We start from the raw sequence: 19,467 nt of genomic DNA on the forward strand, positions 1-19,467 counted from the left end.
AAATAAAATAAAATAAAATAAAATAAAATAAAATAAAATAAAATAAAGGCAGGGGAGTCTGGGTAATGTAGTATTTCCATTATCGATAAAGATTAAAAATGAAGGCCTTTGTTTCAACTGTTACTCTTGGACTTTCTTTGTTGTTGTTGATAATCACTGTAGAAGGATTTGACCAGTTCTGATGAGATTAGATACACTACCAAAAGGAAGTGAGAGCTATTTTATGTTCAAGTAGTAGTAAACTTGTCTTGAAACAAAATTACAAGTAATGGAAACTTTTTAATTAGCCACTGTTTTGGAACTTGCAATAGACTGTAGTGAAACGTATTATCTCTGTGGCTCAAGTTTTATGGAGATAAATGACTATTCTGAATGAGCACTACCGAATCAGAGTATTTTGAATGCTTCATTGTTTATACACGTCTTTTTCAAAGTACTCAAGGTGCTTTATGTGTATTTTAACATTTATCTTCATAATATCACTGTCCTGGGGGAAGGTATCACTGCTCACTGATTTGTTATTTTGTTTCATTATCTTTCAAAGCACTTTTCCTGAGGCAACTGTGCATATATCGGATGTAGCATGGGCTTTGGAATTCTTGGTAAAAGAATTAGCCTCTTTGAGTGTTGGTTTCCTCACCTGCAAAATGAAGACAGTTATCTGCCTTGTTGTGTTTCTACATTTAAAATGATCTGGGGGGCACCTGGGTGGCTCAGATGGTTGAGGGTCTGCCTTCGGCTCGGGTCATGATCCCGGGGTCCTGGGATCGAGTCCCGCATCGGGCTCCCTGCTCCTTGGGGGCCTGCTTCTCCCTCTGCTTCTCTCTCTCTCTGTCTCTCATGAATAAATAAATAAAATCTTTTAAAAAAAGAAAAAAATAAATAAAATGATCTGGGGGCACCTGGGTGGGTCAGTCGGTTAAGTGTCTGCCTTCGGCTCAGGTCATGATCCCAGGATCCTGGGGGATCGAGTCCCGCATCGGGCTCCCTGCTCAGTGGGAAGCCTGCTTCTGCCTCTCCCGCTCCCCCTGCTTGTGTTCGTCTCTCGCTGTTTCTCTCTCTGTCTGTCAGATAATAAAATCTTTAAAGAAAATAAAATAAAAAAATAAAAAATAAAAAAAAATGATAAAATGATCTGTGCCAGGACTGAGGTGGTGTATGAAGGCTTTCCCATTTAAAATAAGACATGTGAGCTCCCGGTGAAATGGGAGCCATCACCATCAACATCAGCTTCGTCATTATTTTATTTGCTTGTCACAAGACATGGTGAAGAAGCTAGGGAAGGTGTTGTCTTCACTTCATAAAGGAAACTGAGGCTGAGATTATTGATGTGTCACCTGGCATCACAGAGAGAATGCATTGTAGGGTCAGGACCAGAGCCCAGGACCCCCAAAACATTCAGCCCACTAGATTGAACTGTTTCCATATAAATTCCGCATACATATTCCAGCTAACTAATAAAAACCTGTATTTGTTTCCTACCACCCCAGCTTGACGGTCTGAACACAATCAAGCAGCCGCAGCTTCTCACTGTCAGGGATAGCAGAGCCCAACCACACACGAGGCCCCGGGTCCCTGCTCACCGCGTTCCAGCAACAAGACCCTTGACAAGTCGCTTGGCCACTTGGGCCTCGGTTCGCTCTTCGGCGACAAATAATAAATAAGGGAAAGCCAGGGCAATCTAGCATCCTCCTAAATCTAAAATTCAGTAAGTTTTAGTAACCATGGACTTCACTTTCCTTTGTATGTTCTCTTTTTTTTCTTAATTTTTTATTGTTATGTTAATCACCATACATTCCATCATTAGTTTTTGATGTAGTGTTCCATGATTCATTGTTTGTGCATAACACCCAGTGCTCCACGCAGAACGTGCCCTCTTTAATACCCATCACCAGGCTAACCCATCCCTCCACCCCCCTCCCCTCTAGAACCTCAGTTTGTTTTGCAGAGTCCATCGTCTCTCATGGTTTGTCTCCCCCTCCGATTTACTCCCCTTCATTCTTCCCCTCCTGCTATCTTCTTCCTCTTCTTTTTTTTTCTCAACATATATTGCATTATTTGTTTCAGAGGTTGTATGTTCTCTTTAAAGACCTGTACACCTTCTTTTTCCTTTCAGCATCTGCACTGCTCCTCCTCACCCCCTCCTGTGGGCAACCACTCTGCACTCACCACCTCTGCTAGTTCCTGACTTCAGTGATGGATACACTGAGGAGTGCTGCTGAATTGCACATCCCACATGGATATATCTGTGCTTAACTGTGGACTCTACCTACAACAGACACCAGTGCACACATCCCGGCCTGAGTGAGGAGACGTGCATCATCCACAGAATGCAAATGTAAACACTCCCTTTCATTCTGAAGTCTACCTGGTAAATCTACAGAATGAACATTTATGCTACATCCATCTCTGCTTCGCAGACATGCCTTGGAACTCTCCCACTGCCAAGCTCTCCCACACACGCTCACACACACGGAAGACAACACGCACTAAAGTGCCCTAGGGTGGACATGGTCTGACTTGGAAAGCAGCTTGCCACCATGTTTTCCCTAAGCTACTCTGAATGGATGTGAAGCCAGAAAAACAGCCCCAAACCGATCTCCCCATGGATTCTGAAGCCTCCCCCACTCCCTCCCTATTTCCAACAAGGCCAATTCAGGCCTCCCTCAGTTCTCTCCAGTTCCAGCTTCCGTCAGTCAGTGAGTGGGGGAGGCAAGAAGCAGCCTTTCAGGAGAGAGAAACCATGCCAAAACCAGAACACAGTAGCTACTCAATAAATACCTTTTGAGTGAATCAAAGATGATTCTCAATATAGAAAAAAGGCAGACTTCATATATGAGAGGACGATTACCTCCACCCAAGGAGTAATCCCAACTCACCCACCTGTCAGCCACTACCTGAGACTCTCATTCAGAGTCTCCCTGAAGGAACTGGGTTTCTCATTGGCACAGAGCTGAGAGACCTCTGAGCTCCACATTTTACCTTTGGTCCCCCTCTCCCCTGAACCAAAATTCCTTATTCTAACTCCATCGTTCCCATCATTCACCCATCTGGAGGAAAACGCACTTTAAAAAAACAATGTTCTGATGGAAGGAGATGCTGCAAGTAGCAGCTGTGTTGCCTCGGTGTGCAGCTAGAAATGAAAAGGAGCCACTGAGGAGGAGCAAGTCTCCGGGTGAGCAGCCACCAACTCTGCCGAGAGCAAGAACCTGAGAAGCAGTCCAGCTTGAGGGCTAGCGGAGCACCCCGCCATCAGCACTCAGGCACCAGAGACCTCATCCCCTTCTCCAGACTCAGCTCCTCTAGAGCCAAGCCCCTCACATCTCCTTACTCAGCCTCAGTTTCCCCATCTCCCAAATGACAAGCTCCAATGCCCCCTCCCTCTACCCAGCCCTTCCTTGCTCCCCACCTCCCTGCTTTGCCCACTTAGAGCAGAGAGGATGAGTACAAGACAGGTCTGTAAAATCCTGCCAGGCTCACTGGCATGAAGATGCTATATAAATACCAAGTGTTATCGTACTATCACCACAGAAGTTTAAATTGGGCTGGGGGCCCTGGGACTGCGTTCGCAACACCTCCCCCACATTCTCGGCACTGAAGAGATGGTGCTCCAACGGGGAAACTGCTTTCCTCGATCTTTAGCTGCTCAGGAAACTCGTGTATTAGGGCAGCCTGCTTACAGAAGCCCTCTAAAAATACCTATCAATGTATATTTAGCTCCAGATACCGTCCTCCTACCACAGGCTTCAGGCTGAACCATTCTGCATGTGCCGCTGGTGAGAAACTGGGGACCTGTGCTGGCAGCCCACAGCATTTCCTCAGGCTTTTCTTTCCTGTTCCCTTTTCCTTTGTCTTTCCTCTCTCTGCTCGGTTATGCACATCCTCCCAAACTGGAGCCAAAGACATGGCCATGGCTCCCTTCTCCTCTCCATGCCAATTCCTCAGAGTGGATTGCGTCCAGGATAAAGAAGTCCTGTGCAGCATCCAGAGCAGAGTTAGAACGAATCATCCCAGCCCTGCTCAAAGCCTTCAGGGGTCTCCCACTGCCCTCCGGCTAAAGCTCAAGCTCCTGAGCCAGGCTGGCACGGGCCCCTGCTAACCTCCAGGCTCAGCTCTCAGAGAAGGTATAAACACTGGCCAACAGCCCAGAACTGTCCTGCTTGCTCTCACTCACACCTGCAAGGATTTAGACGTAGCATTCCTTCCCCAGAAAACTTCTTCTTCTTTGTCTAAGTCCCACGTGCCCATCTTCAATCCCAATTTAAACGTTACTTCCTTCAGAAAGTTTGCCCCAACCCCCCATAGCTAGGTTGGGTGCCCTTCTTCTGGGTTTTCATGACATGTGGTTCCCGGCTGGGGACACTCAGCCCCATCCCACCCACACCGAGCACAGTACCTGGCACATTGTGGGTATTCAACCACGTGTCTTGAAGGAAGACAGGAGGGTGGGGACAGAACGATCGCGTGGGCCCTGGAGTGAGGGCCTTAGTAGAAAAAAGAGGAAAAGCCCCAGGCTCAGATACACCTGCCCATTCTCCTGAGCTTGCACCCATGTACTCACAGTTAGGGGAATAGTCAAAACAGGTCATCTCCCACAGCAAGGCTGACAAAACTGTTGGCACAGCATGTTCTGATCAGTAACATACATACACACATATATACATATGTGTGCGTGTGAGAATACATACTACAGTCTTTGGCATATAGACTAACAAATGGCAGCTTTCATTGTAGAGCAAATATCATGTGATCCGATCCTGTTGCTTTCTCCTTACCACCCCCTATAGATACCTCTAGAAGGCTGGGTCTTCAATATCCAGCCCTGACCCTGCTCCCACCCCCATCACCCAGGAAGCAAGCCCCAAAAGGTAACACTGATAACCCTGTAAATAGGCCCAAGTGACTGGAATCCCCTAACTCTTGATAACCTAGAGACTGAATTCTCAGCTCTCTTTTCTCCAACGGAGTGATCAGAAGGGGAGGGAGCTGGGATGAGTCATAGCTACATGAGAGAGATGTAGACCAAGGGGAAGGATTGGGAATAGACAACCCTTCCCTACTCCCAGTCCAAGGCTTCCCTCAGCACTCTCTTTTGTATCCTATAGGTGACAGACAGATTCTGGGATGAAGCAAGTGATTCAAGTCAATTAACATTTACCAAGTACCTACTACAATCCGGGCCCCGAGGCTACAGAGATGAACAGGGTTGAAAGAAGGTCCTCGCCCTCACTTCCCTGTTCTTAGCCATGGCTTAGGAGCATCTCTGAGTTTCCACCCTCCTTTATCACTTACCCATCTATTCCAGGTACTATGATTTATTATAAAGACTAACAGAGAATAATGACTTCAAATAATGTAGAATTTTCCAGGTGGCCTAATAAATGTTTAGAAACAGCATGTCCTAAATTGTTACCAATACAAGAGATCCCAAGTTAGGTAAGGTAATAGTTTGTTAAAGGAATGGTAAATTCCACTGTCTTTTAGGAGAAATGAGAATATATTAATTTTGGTGTTTCTCAGTCCCAGCATTTGCTTGAGTATTCCACAAGTTTGTTCAAAAAATGAATAGATAAATGACTGGAATGAACAAACAAGCCTATTAACGAACTCGTGATTCAGTTTTTATACATTAACCCCACAAGAGCTAAGTAATATGGCTTCTTAACCACAGATCAGCGAGTTTTATTCCAAGCCCACAGAGAGAAGTCTTAGGATGGACAGATGGGACTCTGGTCCTCCTCAAGTCACACGGGAAGCCACAGCTCCGGGTCGGGGACATTTGCTAAATTATGCCCACCCCCCTCCCTGCCCATCCCACATTGCATCAAGGGAACTGAAGAAACATGCAATCACACAGATTGCATATAAAAACCTGGAGCCCGTGTGGTTGGCAGGTGGCTGACAGTGTGGGGAAATGAGTGTGAAGAAGGACCTTGGTGCCAGAAGATGTGGAGATGTGAGCTCAAGTCCTGGATCAGGTAGCTCCTAATAAGTCACATACCCCCTCTGAACCTGTTTCTTCATCTATCAAATGAGGATAACAAGATCTCATTTGGAGGATTATGAGCATTAGATGAATAAAGCATCTGTTATTAACTTTCTAAGATTTTATTTATTTATTTGAGAGAGAGAGAATGAGATAGAGAGAGAGCACGAGAGGGAAGAGGGTCAGAGGGAGAAGCAGACTCCCTGCTGAGCAGGGAGCCCGATGCGGGACTCGATCCCGGGACTCCAGGATCATGACCTGAGCCGAAGGCAGTCGCTTAACCAACTGAGCCACCCAGGCGCCCCTGTTATTAACTTTCTAAACCATAAACTCTCTCAACTTATAGACCTAAGAATACCAGAGGTTGGAAGATCAGAGGAACAGGCAAAATGGAGTGGCTCAGTCCCCAGCTACCCCTTCCTTAGCAAAGGTCACTGATAGAAGGTCTTTCACCGACCCAGCTGTCTGACACCTCAACACCCCCTCCCTAGCTCCCTCCCCTCTGTCACACACTGAGAGCTGAGGAGTTGTGCAGCCTCAGCCCAGGGCGCTGTGTCATGCTCCAGCACCTGTCATTCCCTCCGTACACAGGAGGAGAATACGAAGTGACACATGGAGCTGAGGTGGGGAGTAGGAGCTGCCAGCAGGGACTGCTGCAGAGGCGGATGTCAGGAAGCCTGGAGAGGGGGCTGTCCCAGGCAAAGCACCCGCCCGCCCTGGGGCAAAGGGCACAGTGCCAACTCCTGGATCTGCGGTCCAGAAGCAGTTGATCTTGGGCTGAGCACTTAACCTGCATCCTAGATGATTCACATCAAAAGCCTGATCTGCCTGCCTCCCTGGGTTGGTATTATAACATATTTCACTGCTTCTAAGACCCCAAGAGTTGTAGGATGCCCCAGGAATTCCTTTTTAGCAAAGACAGAAAGAAAAATGCTGTCAATTACATTGTATCATGTCATTATTGTAAGACACAGGCTGATGTCAATGATGCTTCAGCTTGAGAAATGCGCATTGGAGAAGCACTGTGATTTGGTACGTGAACGAACTGTGTGAACCTAAGACTAAATCTGAGTAGCCGTTCCTGGGGGATTGAACCGCAGCCCTCAGCACCCTCAGCACAAATCTCGAGAGTGCCAAGCCCTTTCCCTGGAGCACATTCACATGGGAATTAAGGAGAGAGGAAGAAATCAGTAGGTGCAGGAAGAACAGGGACAAGGTCCTGTTGGTTCAGATGGACAGCAGGGGCCGTTTGGCAAAGTCTGAAGGCCACTAAGAATGGGAGGTTGGATGGCTGAGTGGGCAGAGAATGAAGAAGACAACGGACTTGGCCTAGGGGTCACCACTTGTGCCCACTCGTATGCACCTTGATACATGTCAGCGAGGACACAGAGGGCCTTCCTGGACATGCTAATGGAAAGACCCCGGTGACTCCTACAAATCTGCTCCTCAAGCCACATGGCAACCCTTCTGGGAAGCCAGTGGGTACTGCTCCCATCAGTCTTCTCCCATCCTGTCAAAGGGTCCAGTTCCTCTACCTCTCCTCATACATCCTAGCTCCCAGACCCCACCCCAGAATGGCAGAGTCATCTTTGGGAGCACTTCAACCTGTCACAATACCCTATTAAAATGTGATATCCTAAAGACGTACATTGGAACACTCTTAATAATTAACTATAATAGCCAAAACCAGAAGGCAATCCAGCTGTCAAATAATTGTAAAAATGAAGAAGTACACATCTTCTGTGTACATCCATTTAATAAACTGCTGGTCAAGTATTACAGATTTTTACCAAAATATGAAGTAACATGTACTATGCCCATACGATATTGAGAAAAGGCAGCAAAATTATAAGCACTGAAAAGAAAGCTTCCTTAGCATTAAAAGGGTTGGAAGGAAACATCACCAAATAGTTATAAAATCTTCTTAATCAGTGAACTGTTTTTCTCTTTTGACTTTCCTATATTTTCTTTAATGGATGCATAATAGTTTAAAATAAAAATAAATGGATGAGAGGCACCTGGGTGGCTCTGTGGGTTAAGCGACCAACTCTTGATTTCAGCTGAGGTCATGATCTCAGGGTCATGAGATCAAGCCCCATGTCAGAATCCACACTGGGCGTGGAGCCTGCTTAAGAATCTTGCTCTCCCTCTCTCCTTCTGCCCTTCCCCCCAAATTCTCTAAATAAATAAATAAGATGAGATGAGAAATTTCAAATGGCCTCTCACACATATAGAACTCAGCAGGACCAAGAATGCACACAATCTTGACATATAGTACACATGTATTATAGTACTTAATGCTTTTCTCTCAGACAGAATCACAGTATTTCTAAATGACTCAGATTCTCATTTAAGACCTTTCACTATATAGTAGACAGTACTTATTTTAAGGACATTTAAAACATCACCAAGCTATTATCAAAAAGTCAAAAGATAACAGGCCTTGGTGAGGATATGGAGAAAGGGAACCCTCATGCACTGTTGGTAGGAATGTAAGCTGGTGCAACCACTCTGGAAAACAGTATAGCAGTTCCTCAAAAAATTAAAAATAGAAATACCATAAATCCAGCAAACCCACTGCTGAGTATATATCCAAAAGAAATAAAATCACTAACTTGAAGAGATACTTATACCCCCATGTTCACTGTAGCATTATTCACAGTAGCCAAGATAGGAAAGCAACCTAAACGTCCATCAGTGGGTGAATGGATAGAGATACACACACACACACACACACACACACACACACGCACACACACACACACACAGGAATGTTATTTAGCCTTAAAAAAAAAAAAAAAAGAAGGAGGAGAAGGAAGTCCTGCCACTGGCAATGGTATGGATGAATTTGGAGGGCATTATGCTAAGTGAAATAACCCAAGCACTGAAAAGAGACAAATACTGCATGATCTCATTTATATGTAGAGTCTTTAAAAAAAAAAAATCGAACTCAGTAACAGAGAAATGAATGGTACTTCCTAGGTGTTGGGAGTGGGGGGGAGAAACTGGCCAAAGAATACAAACTATCAGCTACAGAGGAATAAGTCCTGGAGACCAGCATGGTGACTACAGTTAATAACAATGTACCGTACACTTGAAATTTGCTGAGAATGGAGCTCAAGTGTTCTCACCACACACACAAAATAGGTAACTATGTGAGATGATGGGTATGTTAATTAGCTTGATTGTGGTAATCATTCCGCAATGTATGTCTAAACACTGTATCGCATACCTTAAATATATACAATTTCTATCTGTCAATCATACCTCAATAAAGCTGAAAAAAATAAAACATGAGAAAACATTGCCCAGGTGTGCTGCATTGTCTATGACCATGCACTTCTGAAACACTATGTACAAATTATCTTTATAGACTAAACCATGTTTAAAATTCAGCAAAATTTTCTTTTACGAGAGTAACCTTCAGAAAATCCTTTTGTAAGGCAACAGATGTTTTTAAACATCGTCATCTCTATCTATTTATCTGTTCCCTATCTTGAGGGGTTGGTTGCTTATGAGCTCCATTCGAACATTCCAATCCTTTACACCTTCAACTTTTTCTCTTTCACTTAATCACAACTGGTGTGAAGGTTAAAAGTATAAGTATTGTGTGTATTCCACAAGATGATGAGTAGACACGAACATTGTCAAGGTCTTATTTTTCTCAGACTTTATCTACCTCCACTCCTCTGTTCCCTGGAAAAAATCTCCTCTTTGTTCCCCTCTCCTTTTGGTCAATCGTAATGGTGGCTCCTAGATCCCCCTCCTCCCTTTTCTACTGCATTCTCTTCTTTTCCACACAGGTCTGGCAAGCAGCTTGAGTATGGGAATTTCCAAGTCACACCCCTTGCTGCCATAGCCATATCCACACGGGTCTGGGCCACAGGGGCTCCCCCATGAGGTCTGGGCCACATGCAGGCACCAAAAGCCACCTGACACAAACAACAACGAGAAACCACAAAAGCCCAGAGAGGCATGCCCGTTATCACCAGTCCCAAGGCCCATCGCATATGCTATGGGGCACTGGATAGGCCCCAAGAGAGGCCATACCACACTCATTCTCAAAAACATGATTTATCAGGTATTTAAATCTACTGCCAATGAACATATGCCGCCTATGACACTGCGTTGGCAACAATTTAGTATTACTTATCAAGCATTTTAATGTGACTCAATTTTATACCTCCTCATATGAATAAATCTGCAAGTCATAAAAAATTCTGTGGTCAGGACACGAGTCTCAGTTATCAGTTAAGAAAATATTCATGGGGGGTCTTCTTCAACGTTCAAAGAAACACTGCACCCCAATGGCATTCGGGGCCCATCTTTGCGGGGGCCCCTCAGGCTAGGGCAAGCTGCTTGCTTTGGTGAAAAGACTCACCAGGGTATGTGTGCCTGGCACTAGGCAAACCCAGAATGGAAAAGCAGAAGGAGAGGCAGCCACACCCTGGTTCTGTAACCTCTACGGAATGCCACATGCATCTCCACAGAGTACCCATAGCCCCCTGCAGGTGGGTCACCTATGGTCTGGCTCTGTGGAGAATCCCGTCCTGAAACTGTTTTCTTCTGACCCTCCTGCATGCACTTCGGCCTTCCCACCCCTGGGTTCCCTGCACCAACCACTTCATGACCACATAGGCACATCCCCTCACGCCAAAAGGGAGAGACAGGAGGACTCACCCACTGAGGACCACGATGAAGTCCATGACATTCCAGCCATTGCGGAGGTATGAGCCCTTATGGAAGATGAACCCCAGGGCCACAATTTTGATACCAGCTTCAAAGCAAAAGATCCCAATGAAATACGGTTCTGTCTTCTCCTGCGGGATGAGGAGCACAGGTGCCGGTAAGGGGTGGGGGGAGCGGAATATACTTTGTCAGATGCAGACAAAGTCGCGCCCCGGCCGCCCTCTCCACTCTGACCACTTCTCTCTCCTACACAACACCTGACGTCCGCGCTGGGCCAGCCCCAGGTACAGGTGGGAAGTGAGTGCGCTGAAGGACTCCGGGAGTGCACAAGAGCACGGGAAGCCTCAGGGGGCGCCAGCTGCAGAAATGGATGGGTGAGGGGGTCACACTCAAGCCAGACTTCTCCCCAGGAGGATGGCTGATGTTTCTGGCTTTTGCCTTGGCGAAGTTGGCTTTTCCATTGCTGGCCTTCACTTACCCTGGAAGCTTACGGGTTTTCATCTGCAGGTAATCAGGCTGAAGCCGCTTATCCACACATTTGGATTTTAAGCAATTAATTTTCCCTCTCTAGAGGTAATACACTAAACACGTGACTCATTGCTTTAAGGAGAAAATGGACATGACATCTACAAAGTCATCACTGTGAATGCACATAGGCTTTGAGCATCCTTCTCCCTATCACTTCCAAAGTCCCTTAGGGAGGGGAGTGAAGTTAATGGCCCTTGCGCCTGCCCTTTCTTCTTGTCTGGCTGCCACACGGTGTATACACAAGTGTTTGTGATGCCCTCAGAACTTCCTGGGAGCAGGAGTTAAAAAAGGTCAGTCCTCTCGTCCTTCTGCACCGCAGTGGGGCTTGTCACCAACTTGTCCCTCAGCAAAGAACAAACTCCTCACTGAACTGTAGGGGAGGTGGCCAGGTGATGAAGCAAAGGAGAAGGGAACCGGGGAAGAGAAAGGACTGGGGAGAAAGACGAGATGGAAGGAGGCACATACCAGTCTGCGGGACATCGGGGTCTTGTCATCTTCAGGAAGATGCTGTTCCAGGGCCAAGACAATGCAGTTGGCAATGATGGTGGCCAAAATCATGTACTCAAACGGCGTAGGAAAGATGAAGTTAAGGAACAGATTCACCAAAGAGAGAGGGATGCAGCCTCCACGATGGCTATGTACATAAATACACAAACTTCATTAAAACCTAAATGACGCCTGTGCAGTCTGCATGATCTCTATGAGCAAGCACGCAGGCAGGGCACTGGATGCTCCATAGCGTGAGAAACTATAACCATTTCTGGTTGGGCTCTAAACCCAAAGCACCTTCTCCAAGAAAAGGAGGAATGTAGCCAATAAATAATATAGTTTGACATCTGGCTGACACTCCAGATACTTAGGGAATTCAATGGTATAGCCGGGGATTAGGCAGGGCTAAAAACGGAAACAGAAAGAAGGAAGAGACAGTGATGTGGCCGCAGGCTCCTGCTCTTCCCCAGCTTCAACCTCGGCGCTGGACGACGATGCTTCAGCAAGGATCCAGCCGTGGCTGTCTGTTGGTATCTCTGGGAATCACATCTGGGGCCTCCTCCTCTAGAACCTCTGCTCAACTGAGTAGAAGGGCCTTTGGAAAAAACAATTCTCTCCATGTGAGCTTTCTTCTATTTCAATATCCAATTCAGAAAAATATTTAATGCGGGCAGGAGAAGCTTGCCTTGGCCCACCTTATTTTCTCCTGAGCTTCTACACAGACAGCAAACAGAGATGCATCATGAGTCTGAGTCCAGGGCAGTTTGGTTCTTAGGGCATCTAAGAATCAAACTAAAAATGAACGGATAATGAATTCAGGTTTTTTTTCTGTTTCATTTTTCTGTGGACAGATGAGGGGTCTCCCTGAGCCTTTCTGAACAACAGGACTATGATTCAAGTGCCTGCATCCGGACTCCTGCAGAAAGGGTGTGCCACGAGCCCAGGAGTTATTGGGGGGGGGGGCTGTTCACAGAGAGAGAGGGAATCACCAGTTTCTGGAGTCAAGTCATCCTGCGTGCTAGATTTCATTCTGTGACTATTGCTGTGACAAACACAAGTGAGCAGTCGCCACGGGTCTTGCCAAGCAACCTATGCTCTGGCAGATTCTGGCATCTGGGCAGGAGAAAAGAGTAGATCTGGCCAAGTGGAGGGAAGGCAAGGGACCATCCTCCTTGTCCTTCCACATATCCAGGCCTGCTGTATAGCACGTAGGGCCTAGAGCTTTCCCTGGGGAGTACAGATCATAATCAGGCCCCTGATGCTTCCCCGCCCCAGTGCCCATCAGTGGCCAGTGGGCATTCAGGGCATCTGTGAAGAAGGGCAGGGCACCTCCCAGCAGAGGGGACGTGTGGAAGGAGATGTGAGCTCCCCTCCGCTGCTCAGGCCCCAGGGCTGGAATGGGAGGCTACAGCGGGTGAGGCAGGAGGCTGCATCGGAGCCCCCAGAGCTCTTCAAGGGCACGCGGCAGTGCCCAGTGCCGTCTCCTTCCCCTCGACCGTGCACCCGAGTCACCGCCCACTCTCTCGCGGCTGGCCACCCTTCCTTCCCACACAGCCCCAGTGTTCCCCCAGGACCCACGCTCTAGGGACAGCCCTGCTGGCTTCTGATGCTCTGACGCTCTGCCACCGGATCTGCAGACTGGATGGGCTCCAAGGACTTCAGAGCCAGCCCCCTGCCTCCGCACCCCACTGTGCTCCTTTAAACCCTCCCAGTCAGAGGAGAATCTAACCGCACGCCCAGCCGTTCCTCCTCCCGCAGTCTCTCTCAGTACCGAACGAGGCCCCTGAGAGCTAAACATGCCAGTGGACAAGCTCCACAGATGCCCACCCGGCGGGCATGCCCACTTTCTTGGGACAAGCCCCCGCCCACAATGCCCCCAGGGCCACCAGCTCGCACTGGTCACAGGGGGCGTGCTCCTCCCTCCCATCATGGGGTCTGACTCAGAGCTCTAAGTGTAGCGGGACCAGGGTCCATAGCAGGACCTGGTGTCCCAGGGGCCCTCTGAAAAGGCTAGCTGGTCCTGGGCCGGGTTCAGACACCCAGAATTCCCCAGACCCAAAAGGTAACATGAAGATGAGAGCATGGCAGAAGTGGTGGTCCAGCCATGCAGGCCTTTTCCTGACAACATGCTGATCAGCCACTGACAAAGGTCAACAGAAGTGGAGGGCATCTGGGGCAGTGTTCCTAAAATGCAGGCCACGGGATACCAGTGTTATAGGAATTGGCAATCAAATCAATGAGGGAAAGCGGGAATTCAGGAGAGTGAGCAGGCTCCTTCAGCAGGACTTCTTGGAGCCTTTGGTATTACTGTCAACAGTGTCCACCGCCTCCCCCAAAGGGGGTGGTGGGAATGGTACACAGCATTCCCTAACCCGCTTGACCACATCATCCTTTTATCGGAACACCTCTCCTGGGAATGGTGTCAGAGGAACGTATTTGGGAAGCTCTGGTCCAAAGGGCAGATGTCACTGCCAGTCCCCAGGTATGAGGAGGAAGGTTGCCGCTCCGGCAGGGGGGAAACTGGTGGCATCCTTATTCCCAGCGAAACCATTCCCAAAGCGCGGGGCTCAGCTGCCCTTGGCCCTGGCTGGCAGTGCCCCGTGCAAGTTCAGAGAAGCTGCTCAGCAGCTCCACGGAGCCCGGCAGGTGACCTGGCAGGCAGGACTGGGGAGTGGCAGACATCCTGAGCTCTCATGGGTCTGCTTGGGTGCTAGGATTGCTTTCTGGGGTTCAGGCTTCTTCCCCTGAAAACCTCCAAGTGAGAGCCACAGACTTCAAAGCTGATGAGCTCTTAGGTGCTGACTTGCAGGCCTGATGGGTCGTGGCAGCCGTATGTCCCCCAAGCCTCTCTACCCCACAACACCTGCTGGGACTGCAGCAGCCCCTCTGCGGCCCCCACCCCCTGCTCCCACTTCCACACTTGCATTTCCCTAGCTGGATCACCTAAGCATACAACTCCCTGCGTTTACCTGTCAGCTGACCTGCTCGAGAATGTCCGGGTGCAGATACATGAGGCTTCTCTGTGACCACAGGGCTGGCGAGCTTCAGGAAGGTATGACCATCACCACTGCTGGATGCTCGGGGGACAGGAGCAAGGCTCTTGGCCCCCGGTGCTAATGACCCAAACTTCCTGTGACTGGCCAGATATCTGGATGGCCGAGAATTCATGAGGCCTCAGTGAACGGCACTGCCTAAAGCCCGGGAGGCTTCCATCGAAAAGTGAGGGTTTGGTAATTCATAGGTTCTGAAAAGACCCCACTGCCACGCCCTCCCCAACCCAAATCCTCTGCCTATGGCCTGACGTCTAAGGACCCTTGCAGAGCAGCAATCCTTTGGCTTGAAATGTGGAAACTGTTTATCCCAGGATATGCACATATCCTTGGGAGGGATGTCCCTTTAGACCTTACAGCTCATCTCAACCTCAGGATGAATTCATGTTTGGGGCAATTAAGAATCTGAGGTGAGGTTTTGCTGAGAAGCAGAGGTGAGACTATGGGAATCGCATGCCTCTGTGGAGGAAGCAACAGAAAGGACAGTGACTGGGAAATCTTGGCAGAGAACATCCAGTTCCGTCTGGGGTCCAGCCACTCTCCCTTTCGGCCCTTTCCATCTCCCTCTCGCCCCCTTCTCTTTCGGAAGAAAGCATGAAGAATGGGCACCTACATCTTGGCGCTTTGGCCTCCACCTGCAAAGGGGGGGCTTTCTCCTCTTTTCTGGTCCTATGTCCAGAGCACCCTAAAATACCACCTTGTCTGTGAAGGTTTCTCCCTGTACCCCATAGCTCTTTATATTGTACAATTTTATCATTTCTTCTCCTATTTGTCTCCCCCAAGAAACTACAGCTTGAAAGCAAGGACGTGTTCTTGTTCATCTCTCCAATGGCAGTGCTTACCAGAGCCCCTGGTACACAGTAGGAGCTGACTCAATGCTCAATGCAGGCGTGAATGAATGGGAGGCACCCCCGGGAGCAGCAGCTCCATTAAGGAGCCATCACAAAGACTGCACAGTAGTCACTCACACTGGCTCAGGCCCGGGCTCCTGCTCACCCCCACCCTTGGGAGCTGACTCAGAGGCGCCACTCCCATTTCTTCTCATCTACCGTCACAACGTCCAGCCAAATAAGCTTGGCTCTAAGGCATGTGGCTCTGCTACATCTCCCAAGGCAAGAGCCTGGACTGCAAATAATGGCCCATAGGCCAAGGGAATGCACCTCAGGCTACACAAAGATGTGACCTGGAAAGGTCAAAGGAAGCTCCATGTTGCCAAGACCTCAAAGTACAAGGCCCTTCATGAGACGGTAATGGAAGACTGTCCAGAACTCTGATTCCTTCCGCCCAGGAATTCAGTGGCCCCCATTACGTTCTGTGCTTGGTACCAAACACATTTTGGAGAACTGTATCTCTCCCTGGTGTCCGGACTGTGTTGGAGATCTTGAATAAATGGGTGCTAGCAGGGCAGTGAGGTGTGGGAGCCTGAGGGCAGGAGCTCTGCCTGTCTTACTCACCTCCGGACCCCTTGTGTCCATTGCATGGTAGGCATGCAGTAATTGTCTTCTAATTAATTAACTAATTAATGAATCAATCAACTGATACGTGAATTGCATAGAAAAGCCAGAATCAGAGGTATCCTTGCAAAGGTATCTCCTACTTTCTCCACACTGTGGACCCACTTGAACTTTTTGTACTATAGTCTGTGTATACACATTAGCTATTCAAAAATAGAAACCAGCATGCATAGAAGATCCCTTTGATGTAAAAAATATTTTTTGAAAAAGGAGCAAAGGAAAAAAAATCCGTCATGCTAGAAGGATAATGAGTTTTCTTAGGGTAGTAGGGTCATTTCCACTTTCTCCTCTACTCCTGTATGCATTGCCTGGAGTGTTATAATGAGTATATATTAATTTATAATTATAAAATCAATTAAAGCTATACGTATTTTGAAAAAACACAAACCAACACAATAAAACCATCCCAACCTGAGGGTAATGGAAATCAGTACAAGGTTTCTGAGAGGATCTAATACAGGAGAACAAAGGGACTGGACCCAAAGAGAAAATGCCATGGAAGTGCTTTGAACCTGCCAAGACGCCTCCTCTCCCGTATCTGTCTCACTGTCTGTTCACCAGGGGCCTCATTTCACCCACTTTCCTGGCAATCTCCCCAAACACCCCTTCACTTCTCTCTCCCTCTGAGCCCATTAACGAGGACCTGTGCCACTCCATCTCTCCCCTTCCCGTCTAGCAGCTTCAAGACAATCATTAGGGAAATGACAAAAATAGGTTCGCTTATTGATTTATCTCCTTTACCCGATGCTCCTTCCTTCCAACAGTTGACTTGTTTCCTTAGCAACACAGCTAATTTGAGCAGCACTACTTGGCCTGCACACCTGCCATTTGTTCATTTCCTTCCCGAGGCGCAGAAAGTCAGGGCAAGGAAGAGGGCTGCCCTACAGGCCACAGTTGTGGTGCTGGCTCTGCTTATCACCAGAGCCCTGGGGACCCGGCCTGGGAGAGGAGCCCTCCTTCTGGCCGGACCAGCAGAGACTCACCTGCCAACACCTCTCAGGGGTAGATCTGCAGGCTCAGGACGGGGAGAGACTTAGGCCTCGAGCAGCACACCTGGGGTCCTCCAGGGGAAAGCTGTATCTTCACCACCACCAGGATGCTGATCCTAGATCCCCTTGGCTCTCAGCTGTGTGCTCTCAGATCTGGGACATCAGAGCACACTTAAGGAGATGGAATGTACTCAGAGAGACTGAGAGGCCACCAGGGACAGAATGCTGTGCTCTCTCCCTGACTCCAGGCCTAATGGAGAATGCCACTGTGTGGGGAGCAGCCTGCAGCCACTCATCCACTTCCAAAAACTCCTGGGGGAGTCGGGAATAGCCCACGGTCTCAGGGAAGGCTTGGCTCAGCCTCCTTTACCCATTTCCACCCCTCACCCCCAGCCCAGGACACTCTCCCCACAAGATCTCCCTTTCCTCCCTATTATCGCAGCTGCCTATTTTGGGAGGTCTAATTCTAAGAGATGAGAGAGTCCTCAGAAGATGGCCTGGGCCATTCTAACAAGTGGGATGTTAACTCAAGGACAGTCTGAGGGAAGGGGCCCGGCCTAATCTGTGATTCCCTTGAGCACTACACCAGAGAGACATTTTAAAAATGAATGATAATGAAATAACAGCTATCCAAGGCTTTCACACTACTTTTTTTTTTCTATGAGAAGAATCAGAATCTTCCTGGAAATCTGCACTGCAATGGAGAAATGTAGATTGGTAATGGGAAACCAGACCCAGGGTTCCCACTGCAAAATCTACCCCAACATGGCACTCAAGGCAGGGAAAAGCACCACCATCCATTCCCGCAGAACCAAACACGAAATACAGAAGGATCAAAATCTAAAATGACCCATGAATATAAAGTTCTTTGAAAACCGGTAAGGTGCTACACAAATGCACAGTCATTTTTATTATCCTACTAAATCACTCTTTAAGCATCTGCTGTGACTCTAAGCTTTGGGATAAGCAACAGTTAGTGGTCATAGCCTCTGGGAATGGGCTGGCTGGCTGCAGCCAGGAGCTGACACTGAAAAGACCCACCGCAATAAAGGATTTGAAAAAAAAAATTGTGGTAATGGGCCTCCGGGAAGACAGCAAAGACATTTGGCCCAGAACCTCCTGGGAATATGGAAAGCACATCCAAACACCAGGCCCCAGAGGAGGATTTATGAAGCTGATGGCTCTGATGCAATCTCTCCCAGTGATTAGAAGGGGCATTAATCACACCCAAGGCCAGGGCTAAGAACAGAAGGGACTGAACCATCACAGAAGTCCGGCTCCAGCTCCTACAGACCCTGATGGAAATGCAGTGAGATCATGCTGGTGAGATCACATCCCCCTCGCCCAGGCTGCTGAGAACGATACATCTGTCCTGGAGGGACCAGTAACATTGAAGAGACAGACCTTGTGCCTCAAACCCAGACGTGGCCAGAGCCACCACTATGATTTCCACCACAGAGTGTGTCTGCACCCCTCCTCACCTTCCTCACCCTCTCTAGGGGCTGATATTCTCACAGGAATAGCTGTCCCCTCGCCTGGCCACGTAGGACACGCATGCAGGCCTTCAACCCTTCTGACTGAAAAGAAAATTAAACCCCACCCTGGTAAATGAGGCCTGGGGCCAGCTCTCCTTCCTGGAAAGATGCCTCACTTTTTGCCCAGATCATGGTATGAAGTGACAGCGAGTACGAGATAAAAAGATGAAGATCCAAGCGGGCTCCCTAATGCCTGTGGGCCAGCCGTCTCCACCTCACCCCAACCCGCCCAGCTGAAAGGCCAAGTTAAGAGCTAAGCCGAGGCCCAAGGACCCTGGCGCAGAGGCTAACGTGCTCCTGGATAGGCTCCTTTCAGCCTTCTTTGCACTTGCTCCTGTGGCTGACCTAGCAGGACAGTGTAGGCCAAAGACCAATCCAGAAAAGGGAGTAGACAGAAGGATTGTATTCCTTGGGGTTCTGAGGGACTACAGATGAATTTTTCCATTTCCTGAAAAACAATGTTAATCATCTAAACTGACCAATGCATGAACCACACTCTTATCTGGAGCAAGTCACACCCTCAATTGCATTTCCTTCTCTTGTCTCAGTCCTTAATTTTAGGGTTCCAGCCTCCGTCCTGGGCTGATCAATAGAGAGTGGACAACACACAGCTCCTGAAGGACAGGAGGGCTCCTAACCTGTGCTTCTCCATGTGACAGTGTGCAGTGCAAAGGGTGCAAATCTGGA

At 48.4% G+C, this 19,467-nt stretch overlaps 1 protein-coding gene across 2 annotated transcripts in view; it reads right to left on the minus strand.

The window, feature by feature from the left end:
- CACNA1E (calcium voltage-gated channel subunit alpha1 E) overlaps positions 1-19,467 on the minus strand; it is a 500,959-nt gene that overhangs the window by 283,456 nt on the left and 198,036 nt on the right. The window contains exons 4-5 of one of the 2 annotated variants that reach the window (XM_073900155.1): positions 11,669-11,774; positions 10,667-10,806 (exon numbers count right to left, since the gene is read on the minus strand). In XM_073900155.1, coding sequence (XP_073756256.1) covers positions 10,667-10,806; positions 11,669-11,774 — 246 coding nt within the window. Of the gene's footprint in view, positions 1-10,666; positions 10,807-11,668; positions 11,775-19,467 lie in introns of those variants that run through there. The other variant, XM_073900154.1, reaches the window with a different exon arrangement.

Source organism: Callorhinus ursinus, unplaced genomic scaffold (genome assembly GCF_003265705.2).
Source record: "Callorhinus ursinus isolate GAN/ISIS: 27379988/994484 unplaced genomic scaffold, GSC_fseal_2.0 scaffold13, whole genome shotgun sequence".
In the NCBI taxonomy this organism is placed as follows: domain Eukaryota; kingdom Metazoa; phylum Chordata; class Mammalia; order Carnivora; family Otariidae; genus Callorhinus; species Callorhinus ursinus.